This window comes from Crocodylus porosus, unplaced genomic scaffold (genome assembly GCF_001723895.1).
Source record: "Crocodylus porosus isolate Cpor-Errol unplaced genomic scaffold, CroPor_comp1, whole genome shotgun sequence".
NCBI classification, from domain to species: Eukaryota; Metazoa; Chordata; order Crocodylia; family Crocodylidae; genus Crocodylus; species Crocodylus porosus.
The window spans coordinates 42,287,418-42,300,982 of NW_017728951.1; the positions used below are offsets into that span (position 1 = coordinate 42,287,418).

At 42.6% G+C, this 13,565-nt stretch overlaps 1 protein-coding gene and 1 long non-coding RNA gene across 2 annotated transcripts in view; one reads left to right on the plus strand and one right to left on the minus strand.

Annotated features, from left to right (window-relative positions):
• DUPD1 (dual specificity phosphatase and pro isomerase domain containing 1) overlaps window positions 1-13,565 on the minus strand; it is a 31,358-nt gene that overhangs the window by 4,156 nt on the left and 13,637 nt on the right. The window contains exon 3 of the mRNA XM_019556327.1: window positions 2,948-3,168. Coding sequence (XP_019411872.1) covers window positions 2,948-3,168 — 221 coding nt within the window. The remainder of the gene's footprint in view (window positions 1-2,947; window positions 3,169-13,565) is intronic.
• LOC109324330 overlaps window positions 1-13,565 on the plus strand; it is a 29,679-nt gene that overhangs the window by 2,235 nt on the left and 13,879 nt on the right. The gene's annotated exons all lie outside the window — the stretch shown is intronic.

Sequence of the window (13,565 nt, forward strand, 5' to 3'; positions counted from 1 at the left end):
AAAGGATCTGCAAAAAGAATTAGGCCAGGGAAGTCATGTCTCTTGCTTCAGAGAAGGGATGCTGACAGGAAATGTGTTGCCTCCTGTTTTATAAGGACTTTCAGAGTTATCATGCCAATGCATATGGCCTGTTGGTTGACTCATCATGTTAAACTATTGGAATGTTTTGTTTTATTTGAAACAAAATTTCTTAGCTTTTTCTAGAGATGACTGTTGGTGTCCTCATGGCTTGAAAGCCCAGGTGGATAATAATAGATATATTACTGACAATTTTTAATACATTTCTCTCTTGGTCAAATATCAGTAACAGGACTATTGGTTTTGGAATAATTAGAAAATGTTTAAAAATTCACTTAAATTGCTAGCACATTTCCCCAAGGCATGTATGTGTTAGCTGTGAGTGGGCCACTGATTTGCATGGTGCTGTGTCTGTTCCTTGATTGACTGTCTGGTTCCTTATCAGGGTTCTGATGTGAATCCCATAGAAGATGAACAACGAGCTTCCTTTCTGCAAGACTTCAACCTGGGTAATTGCAACTGTTCTCGTCTGTTAATAATTGTCTATGGAATCTGAATGCCTGAAGGCTGTGAACATGAATTTGGTTTATATGCCCAGCTGTAATTCAAAGTACTGAGACTTTATAGGGAGTGTTACCAATTGTGGGCATATGAAAAGAGCTCAAAGTCCACCCTCTGCTAGCTTTGTAGAGGGTGGAGAGTCTTTTTCAATTACTCCGAGGCCCAGCTTAGGGCCATGAGGGGACATTTGAAAGACAGACATACATGTTTTAATGGGAATCCTTTAAGTGGTCATTTGCCATACTAGATAGTGCCCAGACAGATTGCTGACTTTTGGGGCTTTTTTCTCTTGCATATATTTTCTTCAAGTCTGGAGCTGGCTGCTTTGGGATTGCCTTTCCTCTCTTCCAATCATGCTTTCATTGTTTGTTGTTCAGACAAGTAAAAATGCCTATTCAAATACTTCTGAAATTGTTGAAATGCTTTAAAATGGCCACCCACATCTGTTTATGAGGACATGGATGTGTGGCTTAATAGCAACATACTTGTCTATTGTATGAGTAGGAAACATTCTATGCACTTTATTTTCACTACATGAGCATCCCAGATCCTCGTTTCATTCTTCTATGGTTTTGAAAGGCATTAGTTAGCTTCATGTCGCTCGCATACCTATGAAGAAAACCCAGATTTCTGTCCCTGTTATCAAAATGACTATAAAGGCAGCAGGCAAAAGCACAGATATGCAAAGAAGTGCAGTTGCTATGCTTTTAGTCACTACTGACTTCACAGGTACTGTTACTAAGTTCATTCATCCAGTCTCCCAGCTGAGGCTGTTGCATTACTATATGGATGTTTGGTTAAGCCTCAAAGCTCCTTTGCGTTTTGATGCAGCCCAGAAATCAAAAGCTTTAAAGCTCGCACCTTGCAGATGTCACATAATGCCAGCCCCCTTTCCTGGCAATGTTTATCAGTATGAGAATGATCTCTGCACTTTGCAGTGTATAACACCTTAATGTGTATTTAATAGTCCGACCCTATGCTGCCAGAAGGAGTGCAACTGAAGGGGTGGAGGATAGTGGGTTTCTTAGTTCCGTTACTTTGGTCCAACAATATCTCTAGGGAGGCAGTAAAGAAACAAATGGTCAAATGCTTTCAGCTATCCAGAAGGTGCAACTGTTTCCCCACCATGTTGTCCCAGAAGCAGTGATTGGGGCATAGTCTTGCAAATTTTAGATGGTTGCCTCCAGAAATAGACTTAAGGTCCTTCCAAGAATGTAAACTGTTAAAGCCTTGTGCTTTACGAGACCTCTGGTTTTAAAACTGAGCTGGTTTATCCTCTTCTTGCCTAACCAGAGGTACATTCTACAGCTTTGGACTGTTCTTGTTGAAAGCTTAAAATCATAAAGGCTTGGCTGGTTACTGGGGGTAAGCCAGGGATCCAGCAGTAGCTAAGCTAAACCGCCAAGAACAGAAGCTGACAGGAGGTTAGTAACTTGATATGTGACCCTCTGATATTTGGGGCTTTGTAGGTCAGCAGGAGAATCTTAAGTTTCGCTGCTGGCTCCTGGTAAAATATCCTGTTGAGATTCTCTCTCTTTTTTTCTTCTCTTAAATAAGAACAGGAGCAATATGCTGAAAGCCAGTGTGCGGTCTGGGCTGTAGTGCTTAGTGTCAGTGTAAAGCCCTCAGATAGAACGCTGCTGGAGGTCACAAATAATGAATTGTAGTAATCAAGCTGGGAAATTACAAAGGCTTTAACTAATGTTTCCCGATCTTGGCTGTCAAAGTGATTTCAGTCTCCCACTGCTTGGAAGATGGCAAAAATAAATTCCTGTTAAAGCTTGAAGATGATCTGATGGCAAGGTACTTAAGGAGGCTTTTATATTTATATGGAGGGAATCTAACACTTTAATGTGAACAACTGTGAAGTGACAGCTTTGGAGACTGGAGTCCTGGACCTACAGGGCAGGGATAGCATTGGTGGTAGCAGTGCCAGCTTCCTGAGACTCCCTTCTAATGCTCCACAAGCCTGACTTAATAGTGTTCACCTCTAGGTTGAGTTCAGTGACCTGTTCAGTGGCCCACTCACTTTCCTTCTGACTCTGTTCAAATAGTGGAAATGCATCCTGCTTGTGATAAGGCAGTGGCACTCTGTTAAATTGGTCTTGGGAGGGCAAGCACTCAGGGGTGGCTACCAGCTTTGGTAATGTCTGAATGAGTGGCACAGCACTAGAAGAATCTGAATCCCGTTACTAACAATAACTTCCTTGAAACTGTAACTTCATTAGTGTTTGTTTGTCCTGTGCCAATTGCCCTTGATTTCTACGCCTGTTTCATTCCCTGGCTGTCCAGTACTTTGCATCATATGCATGCCTATTCAGATCATTTGTAGCAAACCTGGCATTTTTGCCCATTGCTGCATCCTTACTTTTCTCGTCCTGGAGTGCATTATTGATGAATTCAGCAGCTGAATAGAAGAATGGGCTGAGATTGAAGCTGGGGAGATCATCTGCTTCTACCCCATGGTACTCGATGGCCATGTCTCTGTAGTACTCTGGTCCAGTGTCCACGTTCCACCGCCCATGGGCTGCATTGAGGATGTGGGTGAAGCCAGCTTTCTCAAGGCTATAGCGATCTAAGGCAGTTTTCCTATACAAGCAAAAGCCATGTCAGGTATGTGAAAGGACATCTTGCATGCAGCAACAGAAGTTTCTTTCTTACTTTGCAAGTGACAAATACAACAACGTTGATGATACTTTAAAAGAGGATAATTTGCAAATGCTAACTTTTACAATGTTGCCATTTAAGAAAGAGATGGATCTTGTGCCATTATCAAATATCTTCCCAAGACATAATAGCACTGTTATCCTTCTGGAATCCTTCCAGTGTGGGCAGTTTTTTTATTGTACCTATCTTAGAGATGGAGAAACGTGAATTACAGTGGTTGAGATGTCCAAGGTCCCAGAGTGAGTCGGTGGCAGAGCTAGGAATAGCCATTATTAATCTTGTTCTCCCCACTTCTGCTTTGAGGGTTGAAACACTGCCTCCTAGTAATGTAACTTGGGGTTGTGGGGAGAACAGGACACCAACCCTGGGTCCTGACTTTAAGGGGGTGCCACTATGGACCCCTCCCCTGAAAAGTCTTTGGCACGGCAGGTGCAGCTCATGGGAGCTGGGCAGGTGTAGACCCCCTACCCAGTAGTGAAATGACACTCCCTGGGAGGCTTTGTCACAGGAGGCACAGCCCTGCACCTGGCAGGATAGGTGGAGAGAGTGGAGCACCAAGAGGGGCCCCAGGACCAGAAGCCTGCACTGTGACTGTTTCCCAGCAACAAGCCAGGAGAGCCCCATCAGGCAAGATATTGCTGCCTCCCCTCCCCCACCTGCATCCCATCCCCTCCTCATAGTGGTGAATGTAATACCCTCACTCTGTGGTGAGTAAGAATTTGGATCTTAGAGTTCTTTAACACCTGGATCATTGAGTTGTCTTTACCACCTCTGAGTTCTTTGTCCTTTACATTTAGTAGCAGGTCACATTTTCCTTTAGTCCCTCTGGTGGAGAGGTCCTGTCAGACTTCCCCTTCTGCCAATGGATCATACAAGATTGGTTAAATGTGTTGTCTTAAAAGGAGAGATACTTGGAGGTCATATATCTGCCTTTAATAAGAACCATAACCTGCTGAATGAAGTAAAATGAGGCAGCACCTATCCCCTGTCCTCTCTTTCCTCTAAAGGAAAATGAAAATGCTTCCCTGGACAAGGGGTGGAGGGAGGTTCTGTTGGGATAAAATTAAACGAACAATAATTGAGCTTTTCAGTGTAGTAAGACCTGGCAAAGTTATCCTTGTCCCCCATGTGATTGAGATGCTACTGAGGGCAGCACAGGTGGCTACTCTTCCTTCAGAGAAGCCCACTGAGTACAGAAATCTACTACCATGGTAGTGCTCCTGTCGTAGACTGGGACCTCATGGTGCTGTGTACAGTATAAGCAGATCAAACAGGAAGTCCTCCCTCCAAAACAGCTTGCCATCTAAGACAAGAGGCAACTGACAGGTATGAAGAAACAGATAGGGGTGGGACAGATAGGGGAGTTGCTGTAGGTCAGCAAAATATAGCCTGTCTTCTTAAGGTGAGCTCTCTACCCTGCCTCCAAATTCTGTTTGTTGGAAGATACAAGGGAGAGGAAATTCTAGTTGTACCTATGCCTGGTTCTGCGGTTCCAATTAACTCAGACTAGCTGGAAACAAATCTGGAATGACTTGATCCACAACCGTGTAGAAAAAAGTTGACATCACATTCAGCATAGTGCCCTGAGCCTGAACATTTAGTTCTTCTGAGGTAAATACCAGGTTTTATGTATAACATGTTCTAGAACATAATATGAAACTTGTTTTTGAAAGGCAGAATGAAGAAAAAAGATCTTTCTAAAATTTTAGCTAAGGGACAGCTCAGGGGTCTTTTAAAATCAGGGAGAGTGCTTAATTTTCAGGTGACTTGCCCTCCTTTTCCTGCTTAACTGAAACCCTAGGTGCTGCTGAAGACTGGTCTCCATGTGTGGAGCTTTGATTTTGAAAATAGCTGAAGAGTCTTAGGGCTATGAAATGAGAGAAAGGAGACCAGGAGCAGCTAGCAGACAGCAAATTACCAAAAGAAAAGCTAGCTTGATTAGTGGAACATCAAGACAATTAAAAAGGAGAGCTGGCCATTGTGGAGTGAAAAAAAATGAGCCATTAAGTCGATTGGCTTCCTCAGCTGCCTGAATAGTAATGCCACAACTGCTGCACTGAGAGGCAGGAATCAAAGCAGAGTGCTTCTGTCCTGGGGAGAACATCAGGTTCTTCTGCCACAGATTCCATTCTGGACCGGAGCAATGTCTCAGTAAATGAGAATTTTCTGATGAAGACCCCAATTAGAAAAAAATGGTTGATTAGTTCTTTTGTCTACTTAATAGGCATGATCTCAGTGAACAAAAGAATGTGCAATGGTTATTGGAAGAAATATTGAAGGTGACACTCAAAACCTTTTTTTTTTTTTTTCTCTTGCCTTCTTCCCCCAGAAGGAAATACTCTTCCCCTTGAGCTTCCTGTCAGATACTTTCTAATGACTCAGGAGCTATGCACTTCAGGAGCTGTCTGGATGTGTTATTGAGTACAGTAAAAGCTGCACAGAAGACTGATATTTTAAAAACAGATTAAATATTTTCCCAGAGAGAAGGCAGGGGGCTAGTGAATTAATCCACTCACTTTCTGCTTGAGGTGAAACAGATTTTTCTTTCAAGTTTTGTTTTGCTTTATTTTGCCCTCCCAAACAGGGGTGATGATGAGGGGATCTATTTTCTATTCCTCAGACATGGCCCAAAGCATGTATACAGAAAACAATGAAAGACTGATGCTTTCAGGTCATAGATCTGTGCTCAATTAGAACCCCTGCAAGTGGACCACATTGTAGCTAGGGTCAATGGAAAAATAAAGATTAACTGCCTGTGAAAAGGAAGTTCTGACGGACTGTAAATGATGCCAAATTTGGATTCCACAAATGCAGCTCAATCTAATAAATAGCAGTTGGATTAAATGATGTTTTTGTTGTCTTGAACAAGGACAATGTCAAACAATAGGTCACATGACAGACATATTAGTGTCTGACACTGCAACATTCATCTGGAATCCAATTTTCCTATTTCCTTGATTGAGTTCTCAAGAGATTGTCAGAAATAAATGCCTTCAAACCAGACACTGTATCAAGAGACAGCCTTGATTATAATATATTGCATATCTTTGATGCCTCCTATTTAAATGTGCAGTGGCTTTAATATTTACTACGCACTCAGGAGTCAGGTCTGTCAGGAAGAAAATGCAATGCCTTTTATTGACTGCATAAGCACTCTGCTCAAGTCAGTCTGCTCAGGGTCCTGGAAACATCTAGTGCTCCCTGGGCAAAATCATGAGTTAAAATGGGCCTTACCATAGTTGCTGTAGCAGTGAGAATCAGACCGCTATAGCTGCATAATCACTTCCATGCTGCCCATCCTGACTGTGTAAATTAAATCTCTCAGGGCTCTTCAGGCTAAGGCTATAGTCTGTCTTTTGGAGCAGCCTGTCAGTCCACCTTTTCATCTGAGATCACCTATATAAGTATAATATGACTCTTTGGGCAGTGAAAGGGGTTCCCCCCAAGTTCCTGTTGCTGTCTGTCTTACGCATTATCTTCGGTGCCTTGGACCAAGCTGCTCTTCTGTACTGTGTTTATTGTGGGGATGCATGTGTAAGCATTTTATCAGTTCTAATCAGTTTAGCTGAGTGTCCCTGGGTGTGTCTACCCGAGATGCTAAATGCGTAGTAGACTAATTCTACTCTGCATTCGCACGTCATGGCAAAAACTGTGCTATTGTGCTAATGTGCAGTAGAATTAGATTACTGTACATTAGCATCACTAAAAAACCATGTGTCTGCACTGCTGTGTAGTAGCACCAGTTACTGCACATTCAGTTAGTACCTGTTATTACAGGTACAAAACTTAATGAGCAGTACCTAGAGCACATTAATGCACATGTAGACATGCCCCCCTGTGTCCTAAGCTGGAGACTGGATGAAAAGAAGTGATCCTTCTAAGACACTGTGGCAAAGGGCATGTTGCAAGTGCCTAGAACAAAGTAATGACATCTCTAATTGTGATTATTCCTTCTGTGAATAAAATTATAGGCAAGTGACTCGATAGAGATATATGAGGACACTCTAGTCCATCATCTGCCATGTGAAGCATTACTCACTGTAATATACAAAGCACTAATAAGTACAGCCTTATTTTAAGTAGTCTTTTCCCCTCTCCTTCCTTTTGCTCTAGCCTCTCTAGCAAACCAAACAGAATTCTCATCCATACCGTATGCTCTTATACCCAGGGTGGGCAATTATTTTGGCTGGAGGACCACTTAATGAGTTTTGGTGAGCTGTCGGTAGCCCTGCCCTTTGACAGGTGCCCCACCCCCCGGGTCACCACCTTGGGACCAGAAGTCCTGCCCCTAACTCCTGACCTTTGCCACTGAAAGTACTCCTGGGCCTTGCTGGTTTGAAACTGGAAAAAAAACAAGTTGTATACTAAAAGTCAAATATCTACTAAAACGTATTTTAATTTGCAGTTTCCAAAAACTGGATCCTTTTTTCCTTTTTAATGTATTCTATTGAACTAGAACTCTTTCAAGTTTAAGTGGCCAAATTTAAGCACTCAAATCCCTATGTTAGCCAAAAAGGCCAGAATTCACCATTCCCCTGCAGTGTGTACTTAGGTTGTATTAAGCACATGCTTAGTTGAACTGGGCCCTTGATAACTGCCCTGCCTTTAAGTGGTGCTGAGCACCTACAGCCCCAGTTGTGAGCTCTCTGCAAGCAAGGCCATTTACAGTACTCAGATGTCTAATATAGATTTTAGTGCCTTGTTTTAGTCTGGAAGCATAGGCTTTAATTTCAATAGAAGGTTTCCCCTAAGATTTTTAGTAGATGGTGGCCTTGTTCCTTCCAGAGTGGATCATGTCATCATTGTGGAATATTTAAATAATTAAAACATTCCACATAGGCTTCTTTCACCTTCATCTACTATTTTGATCTGGTTTTTAGAGAACTCCATAAAGGTCAAATGGCCCAATTCCCTTTTGCAGTTTCTGGGCTGTTTTAGCTCAATTGGTTCATATTGATTGATTCAGGAGGTTGGATGCTTTACTCTTCACAATAGTTACATAGTTACTAGGGTCAGAAGGGACCTAAACAGATCATCAAGTCTGACCCCCTGCCCTGGATAGGAACGAGTGCTTGGATCATAACACCCCAGGCAGATATTTATCCAAACTCCTCTTGACGACCCCCAAGTTAGGAGAGAGTACCACCTCCCTTGGGAGCCCATTCCAGAGCCTGGCAGCCCTAACCGTAAAGTAATGTCTCCTAAAATCTAGCTGCAACCTGCTCTCAATCAATTTGTGGCCGTTATTTTTTGTTATCCCAGAGCCTCACCTACTTTCTGCTGGTCCCCCCTAGTGAGTTTATAGATGGCCACCAGATCCCCTCTCACCCTTCTCTTGTGGAGGCTAAACAGATTCAGGCCCTTTAGTCTATCCTTATAGGGCCTGGCCTGCTGCCCCTGACCATGCCAGTGGCCCTCCTCTGGACCATCTCAATGTTAGCCATATCCCCCTCGAAGTACAGTGCACAGAACTGTGCACAGTACTCCAACTGTGGCCTGACCAATGCCGCAAAGAGGGGAAGGATCACCTCCCTGGACCAGCTTGTGATGCATTCGTAGATGCATGACAAGGTGTGGTTAGCCTTACTGGCCACTTCCTCGCATTGGCGGCTCATGTTTACCCTGGAGTCAACAACGACTCCAAGTTCTCTTTCAGCCACTGTGTTGTTGAGAAGGGTGTTCCCCAGCCTGTAGGTGTGTTGCTGGTTCCTTCTCCCTAGATGCAGCACCCTGCACTTGTCTGCATTCACTTGCATCCTATTCTCATGCGCCCACCTCTGTAACCTGTCTAGATCTAGTTGGATTCTGTCCCTCCCTTCCAGTATGCCCACTTCTCCTCCCATCTTTGTGTCGTCAGCAAATTTGGACAGCATGCTTTCCACACCCACCTCCAAGTCGCTGATAAAGATATTGAATAGTGCAGGCCTAAGAACTGAGCCCCGGGGAACTCACTGCCCATATTCCTCCGGGTCAAAAATGACCCATCCACCATCACTCCCTGGGTGTGACCATCCAGCCAATTTGCCACCCATCTGACTGTGTAGGCATCAATGCCATAGTCACCTAGTTTATTTATGAGAACATTTCCAGAAAGCTGAAATGAGGCTTATTGTCTTCTAATATCAGCAGTCTCTCTTCTTGTGCATAAAGAAACTGTGCCCCAGTTAACAGGGTCTCTTCCTTATTCTTGTATTTATAAGTTGCTCCTGTTGATGTAAACTGAAATTTTGTTACCAGTGATGTTGGGTGCCCCCCACCTTGAGACACTGTAAGAGGACCTAATTTTTAGATCTATGAAAATCGATTCCTGCTCTCTGATAGTAAGTTCTCTTGAGATGCTGGGTACTGAAATCATAGGCCTGTGTTCCTTTGAAGTTCACTGTTTCCATGACACTTCCAGAAAACCAACTTGACAGTTAGCCCCTAATGTGCAGCCTTTCTCTTGCTGACCAATATCTCTTTGGCTTTCCCCTCTTGATTCCCCGCTCCATTTCTTGTTTTGTGTTTGCAGTGTGAACTCTATGGGGGAGGAGCTCTTGTTTTGTTCTCTATGTATCCAGCACCTAACATAGTAGGATTCTGGTCTTTGACACCACAATAAAGTAAATAAGAAATCATAACACTTCTTGGCTATGCTTTAACTGAAGTGAACTGGCTTCCAGTTAACTCAATATAGCAAACATGAATATATGTTCTGATGTGGATGCTCATGGATGTTTGCAGATATGCAGCTTTCCCAGCTGTCATTGGGAACAAACACTTGGGCTGTTCAGGATTTACAAGCATGTCACCGAATTGAAGGAACTGTGTAATCACTAAGCTTGATTTACAGCCCAACCCAAACCTTTACTGTAAAGATTCCTGTGGAATCAGGCTAGTCATCTTTGAAAAACTTGGTTCACATCTTTGCTTCATCTTATTTCACTGGAATTCTTGGATACAACGTAAGGGAAAAGGGACTGCCTTTAGACCCAGGTGCTGCTTTCACCACTACTGTGGTATTAACATTTTAGATGAAAGGAAAGAATACATAAAACGTGAATATCTTCCAACAGCCAGTTGGGGAAGGCAGCTAATGGCCTAAGGTCACTCAGAGGCTATTACAGTATGAATTATAAACCTGGTTGGAGGGTTTATAATTCAATCCTTAATTCACTTTGAGCTAGAACGTGGCACACATTTTCTTCCCCTTGCAATTGGCTCACCACCAGAGCTTAATAGTCAAGCTAACAGTATTCCTGTCTTATTCCCTCCATGGGCTGCCTAGTAAAATTTGATGGATATTTCCATTTCTCTGGTAATAATTGAACTTAAAGCAGCCAATGCCAGGAAAAGTTCACTCAAAATGCCCAGTGTAGGTGAAACCATTAGCATTTGACTTACTCTGCAATTGTTTTCATTTTGTACTTCTGGGCCATCTGTGCTTTAAGCACTTGATTTCTTTTTTACGTCTCATAAGCCATTACAATCTCCAGCGTCTGCCTTGAATGCATTTCAAAGCTGGGAAGGTGAAGTACTGTATTGGGAGATAATTATGAAAATTGCAGTCCCTCTCAATCTGTGAAGGGATGAATTGGACAAAGAGAGGGTTCCTGAGTGAAAAATCAGCAAGTCTTTTAATATTTGAGGAGCAGAGGCCCAGAGTCAGCAAAGCACTTAAGCACATGTTGAAACTTAAGCATGTGCTTATGTCTAGTTCTATTCAACAAAGCACTTTAGGCAGGGATTGAATGCTTTGCTGAATTGGAGCCCATGAAGTACACGGTGAGGCAAAAATGGACCCATTAATATGTTGCCCAAGTCCAAGTTCCATGGCAAAAGGGAGTACAGGAAGGACTTAAGCAGAGGAAAGAGAAGATAAAATAGCTTTCACAATAGTATGTGTGTTTAGCAAAATATGCTTCCTATTTCTGAATTAAGCAAACTGACCCACTCAAATGTCATTCAATCCCCGAAGAATAGTATTTATTTCTCTAAGACTCATACTAGGACAAAAAATGTGCTTATCTAAGGCTCTAGCTGCTCTTGATCTGAATTTAAAGTAGCAAAAAGACAAGTACTGCAGTGAATTTAATCTCATCCCAGCAGGTGCTAACTAGTGCTTATAGCAACATAAATAAACCCTTCCTTCCATTCTTTCTCTGCCCCCTAGCACTCTGTCTGTTACCAGAATTGAGCATAGCCCAGCTAGCGCTCACTCATTATGGAGAAGATGCTCAACCACACCATCTGGGGAGAAGAAAATGTTAAGACAACGTGGCTGTTAGCCATCTACTGAAGGTGCCACTGGTCCCTTTCTATACTGGCATATCTGCTTGTCTTTTATCTGTCTCCTGAAGGAGAACTCTGACCCACAAAAACAAGTGCTTCCATTGCATCAAGTCTATATCCAGATCACAGTACTGTGGAAGAAATTGTCTCTTCACAGATTTGTCAGAATTCTTAACCACCAAGGGAACCTAAATGCAGGGCATGAATTCACCCGATGGTGGGTGTCAAATAAAGGTTCCTCACCTAAGACCATACCACTGCTTCTTCCTTTAGAGAAGCTGGCAATCTGACCTCATTAAGGGGAGGTATTTACCATTTCCAATAATACTAAACTGAAGTTCCCTAGACACCTGCACTTGGGAAGCACCAGCAGCTGAAGTTTAAGTAAAGGTAGTATAGCATTTGTCCCTCCTGTCTCCGTAAGTGCACACAGTTCAGGCTGATCCTGAGCAATTTTTTTTCCTCTGTGAAGTAATAACTAGTAAGTTCTCACAGCTCCTGTCAGCTGTTGAGTGGTGAACATTAGGGTTTACCCATATGCTTGCTCCTAAAAGCGTACCTGCTGATTGAGGGTTTGTAGCTGTTACATAGTGGCAAAGGGACTCACCTACACCCTCCACATAGCAAAAGCATAAATGTGGAATGTTTCTGACTTAGTCTTATATTTTAAATTAATGGGTCACTATCATGCAATACCAGTGGAGGTTCTAGACTCTGTATGTTCTGAACAGTGTACTGAACCAGTCCCCATCTGCTTTCTTCTGAATTAACATAAATTGCCTTTAAAGGGAAAATTAGCCATTTTGAATGAGTCAAAGATGTCTCTGCCAGACAAAGTCCTCAAGGAAAGGAGAGAGATGGAGACAATCAAACAGCGGCTAAGTCTTCAACATGTGCTTAGTTAATGTAGTCCCCTGTCTACTCCATAAACTAGTTATGTGCCACCTGCAACTCTAATTAACTGAATTAAGTTTTGGTTAGAGTTCAGACTTGAGTCCTAACCAGAACAAGAATAGAGTAAACAAGGCCAAAATTCTGGAAGATCTTCATCTTCATTAGCTGAAATCTTAAGTGGCTTCTATTTTACTGTTAAAAAAATCTTCTTTTATTATGATATGTAACCTATGACCACAACCAAAAATGGGTGTGGTCTGGCAGTCATCTCTACTTTTTAGCTCAGCACTATGAGCTGAGTTTCCTCTTACAGATCCAGTTTTCCTTGTGCTTGGGTTGAATCCAGTGGTTGTAAATCAGGCAACAAAGGTACCTGTAGATGGAATCTACATTGCATCACACAGCAGTGAGTAAAAGAACAAAACCAAAGCTATTTCTTATCCATACAGAAGGCCTCTGCATTTGAAGATGATCTAAATTTTAGTGCTAATCCTTGTCATGGATGAATCAAAAGCTTGGCAGAATATGCTATGTTCCTATCATTGGGATGGCTCCTGTGGGCTGGAAGATCTGGTCTTAAAAGTCTTTTGGAACTCACTCGAGGAAAACTTCAATTGGAGCTGAACGCAGCATGTTAGATTTGAGGCTTTGATTATTCTGGGCATGACAGGCCTCATGGAGATTTCATTGCCTCTGGGCAACATCTGCAGTGAAGCCTTGTAACAAAAGGATTGAGTGGCCTCACAGGGCTCCTTGATAGCCTGCATTGCATTAGAACGATGATGTGGTTACGTCGTCTGAGTAATTAATTGGCATTTCCATAAGCAGTTGCAATTCCTGTTAACCTTGTAAATGCAGGAGTCAGGAATGAGGCACAGATGTGGAGTTCTGAAGATGAACTGTGTGCGTGTGTGCATGTTCATTTCATTTGTATGAATGAGTGCCACTAAATTTTTTTAAGACCAGTCTTAATATAGCAGGATCCCAAATGCACCCAACATCTGTTACCTTCTCCATGGTATCTTTTTGCTAACTGGGCATATGATTCTGCCTTAAAAGAAAGTGCACTGATGAGTTGAACAACACAGCTTTTGGTCAGCCCTGTTTTTCCTTGTTTTTGACCCAAGAGCCTTGTGGATCTCATTATTTTTTCT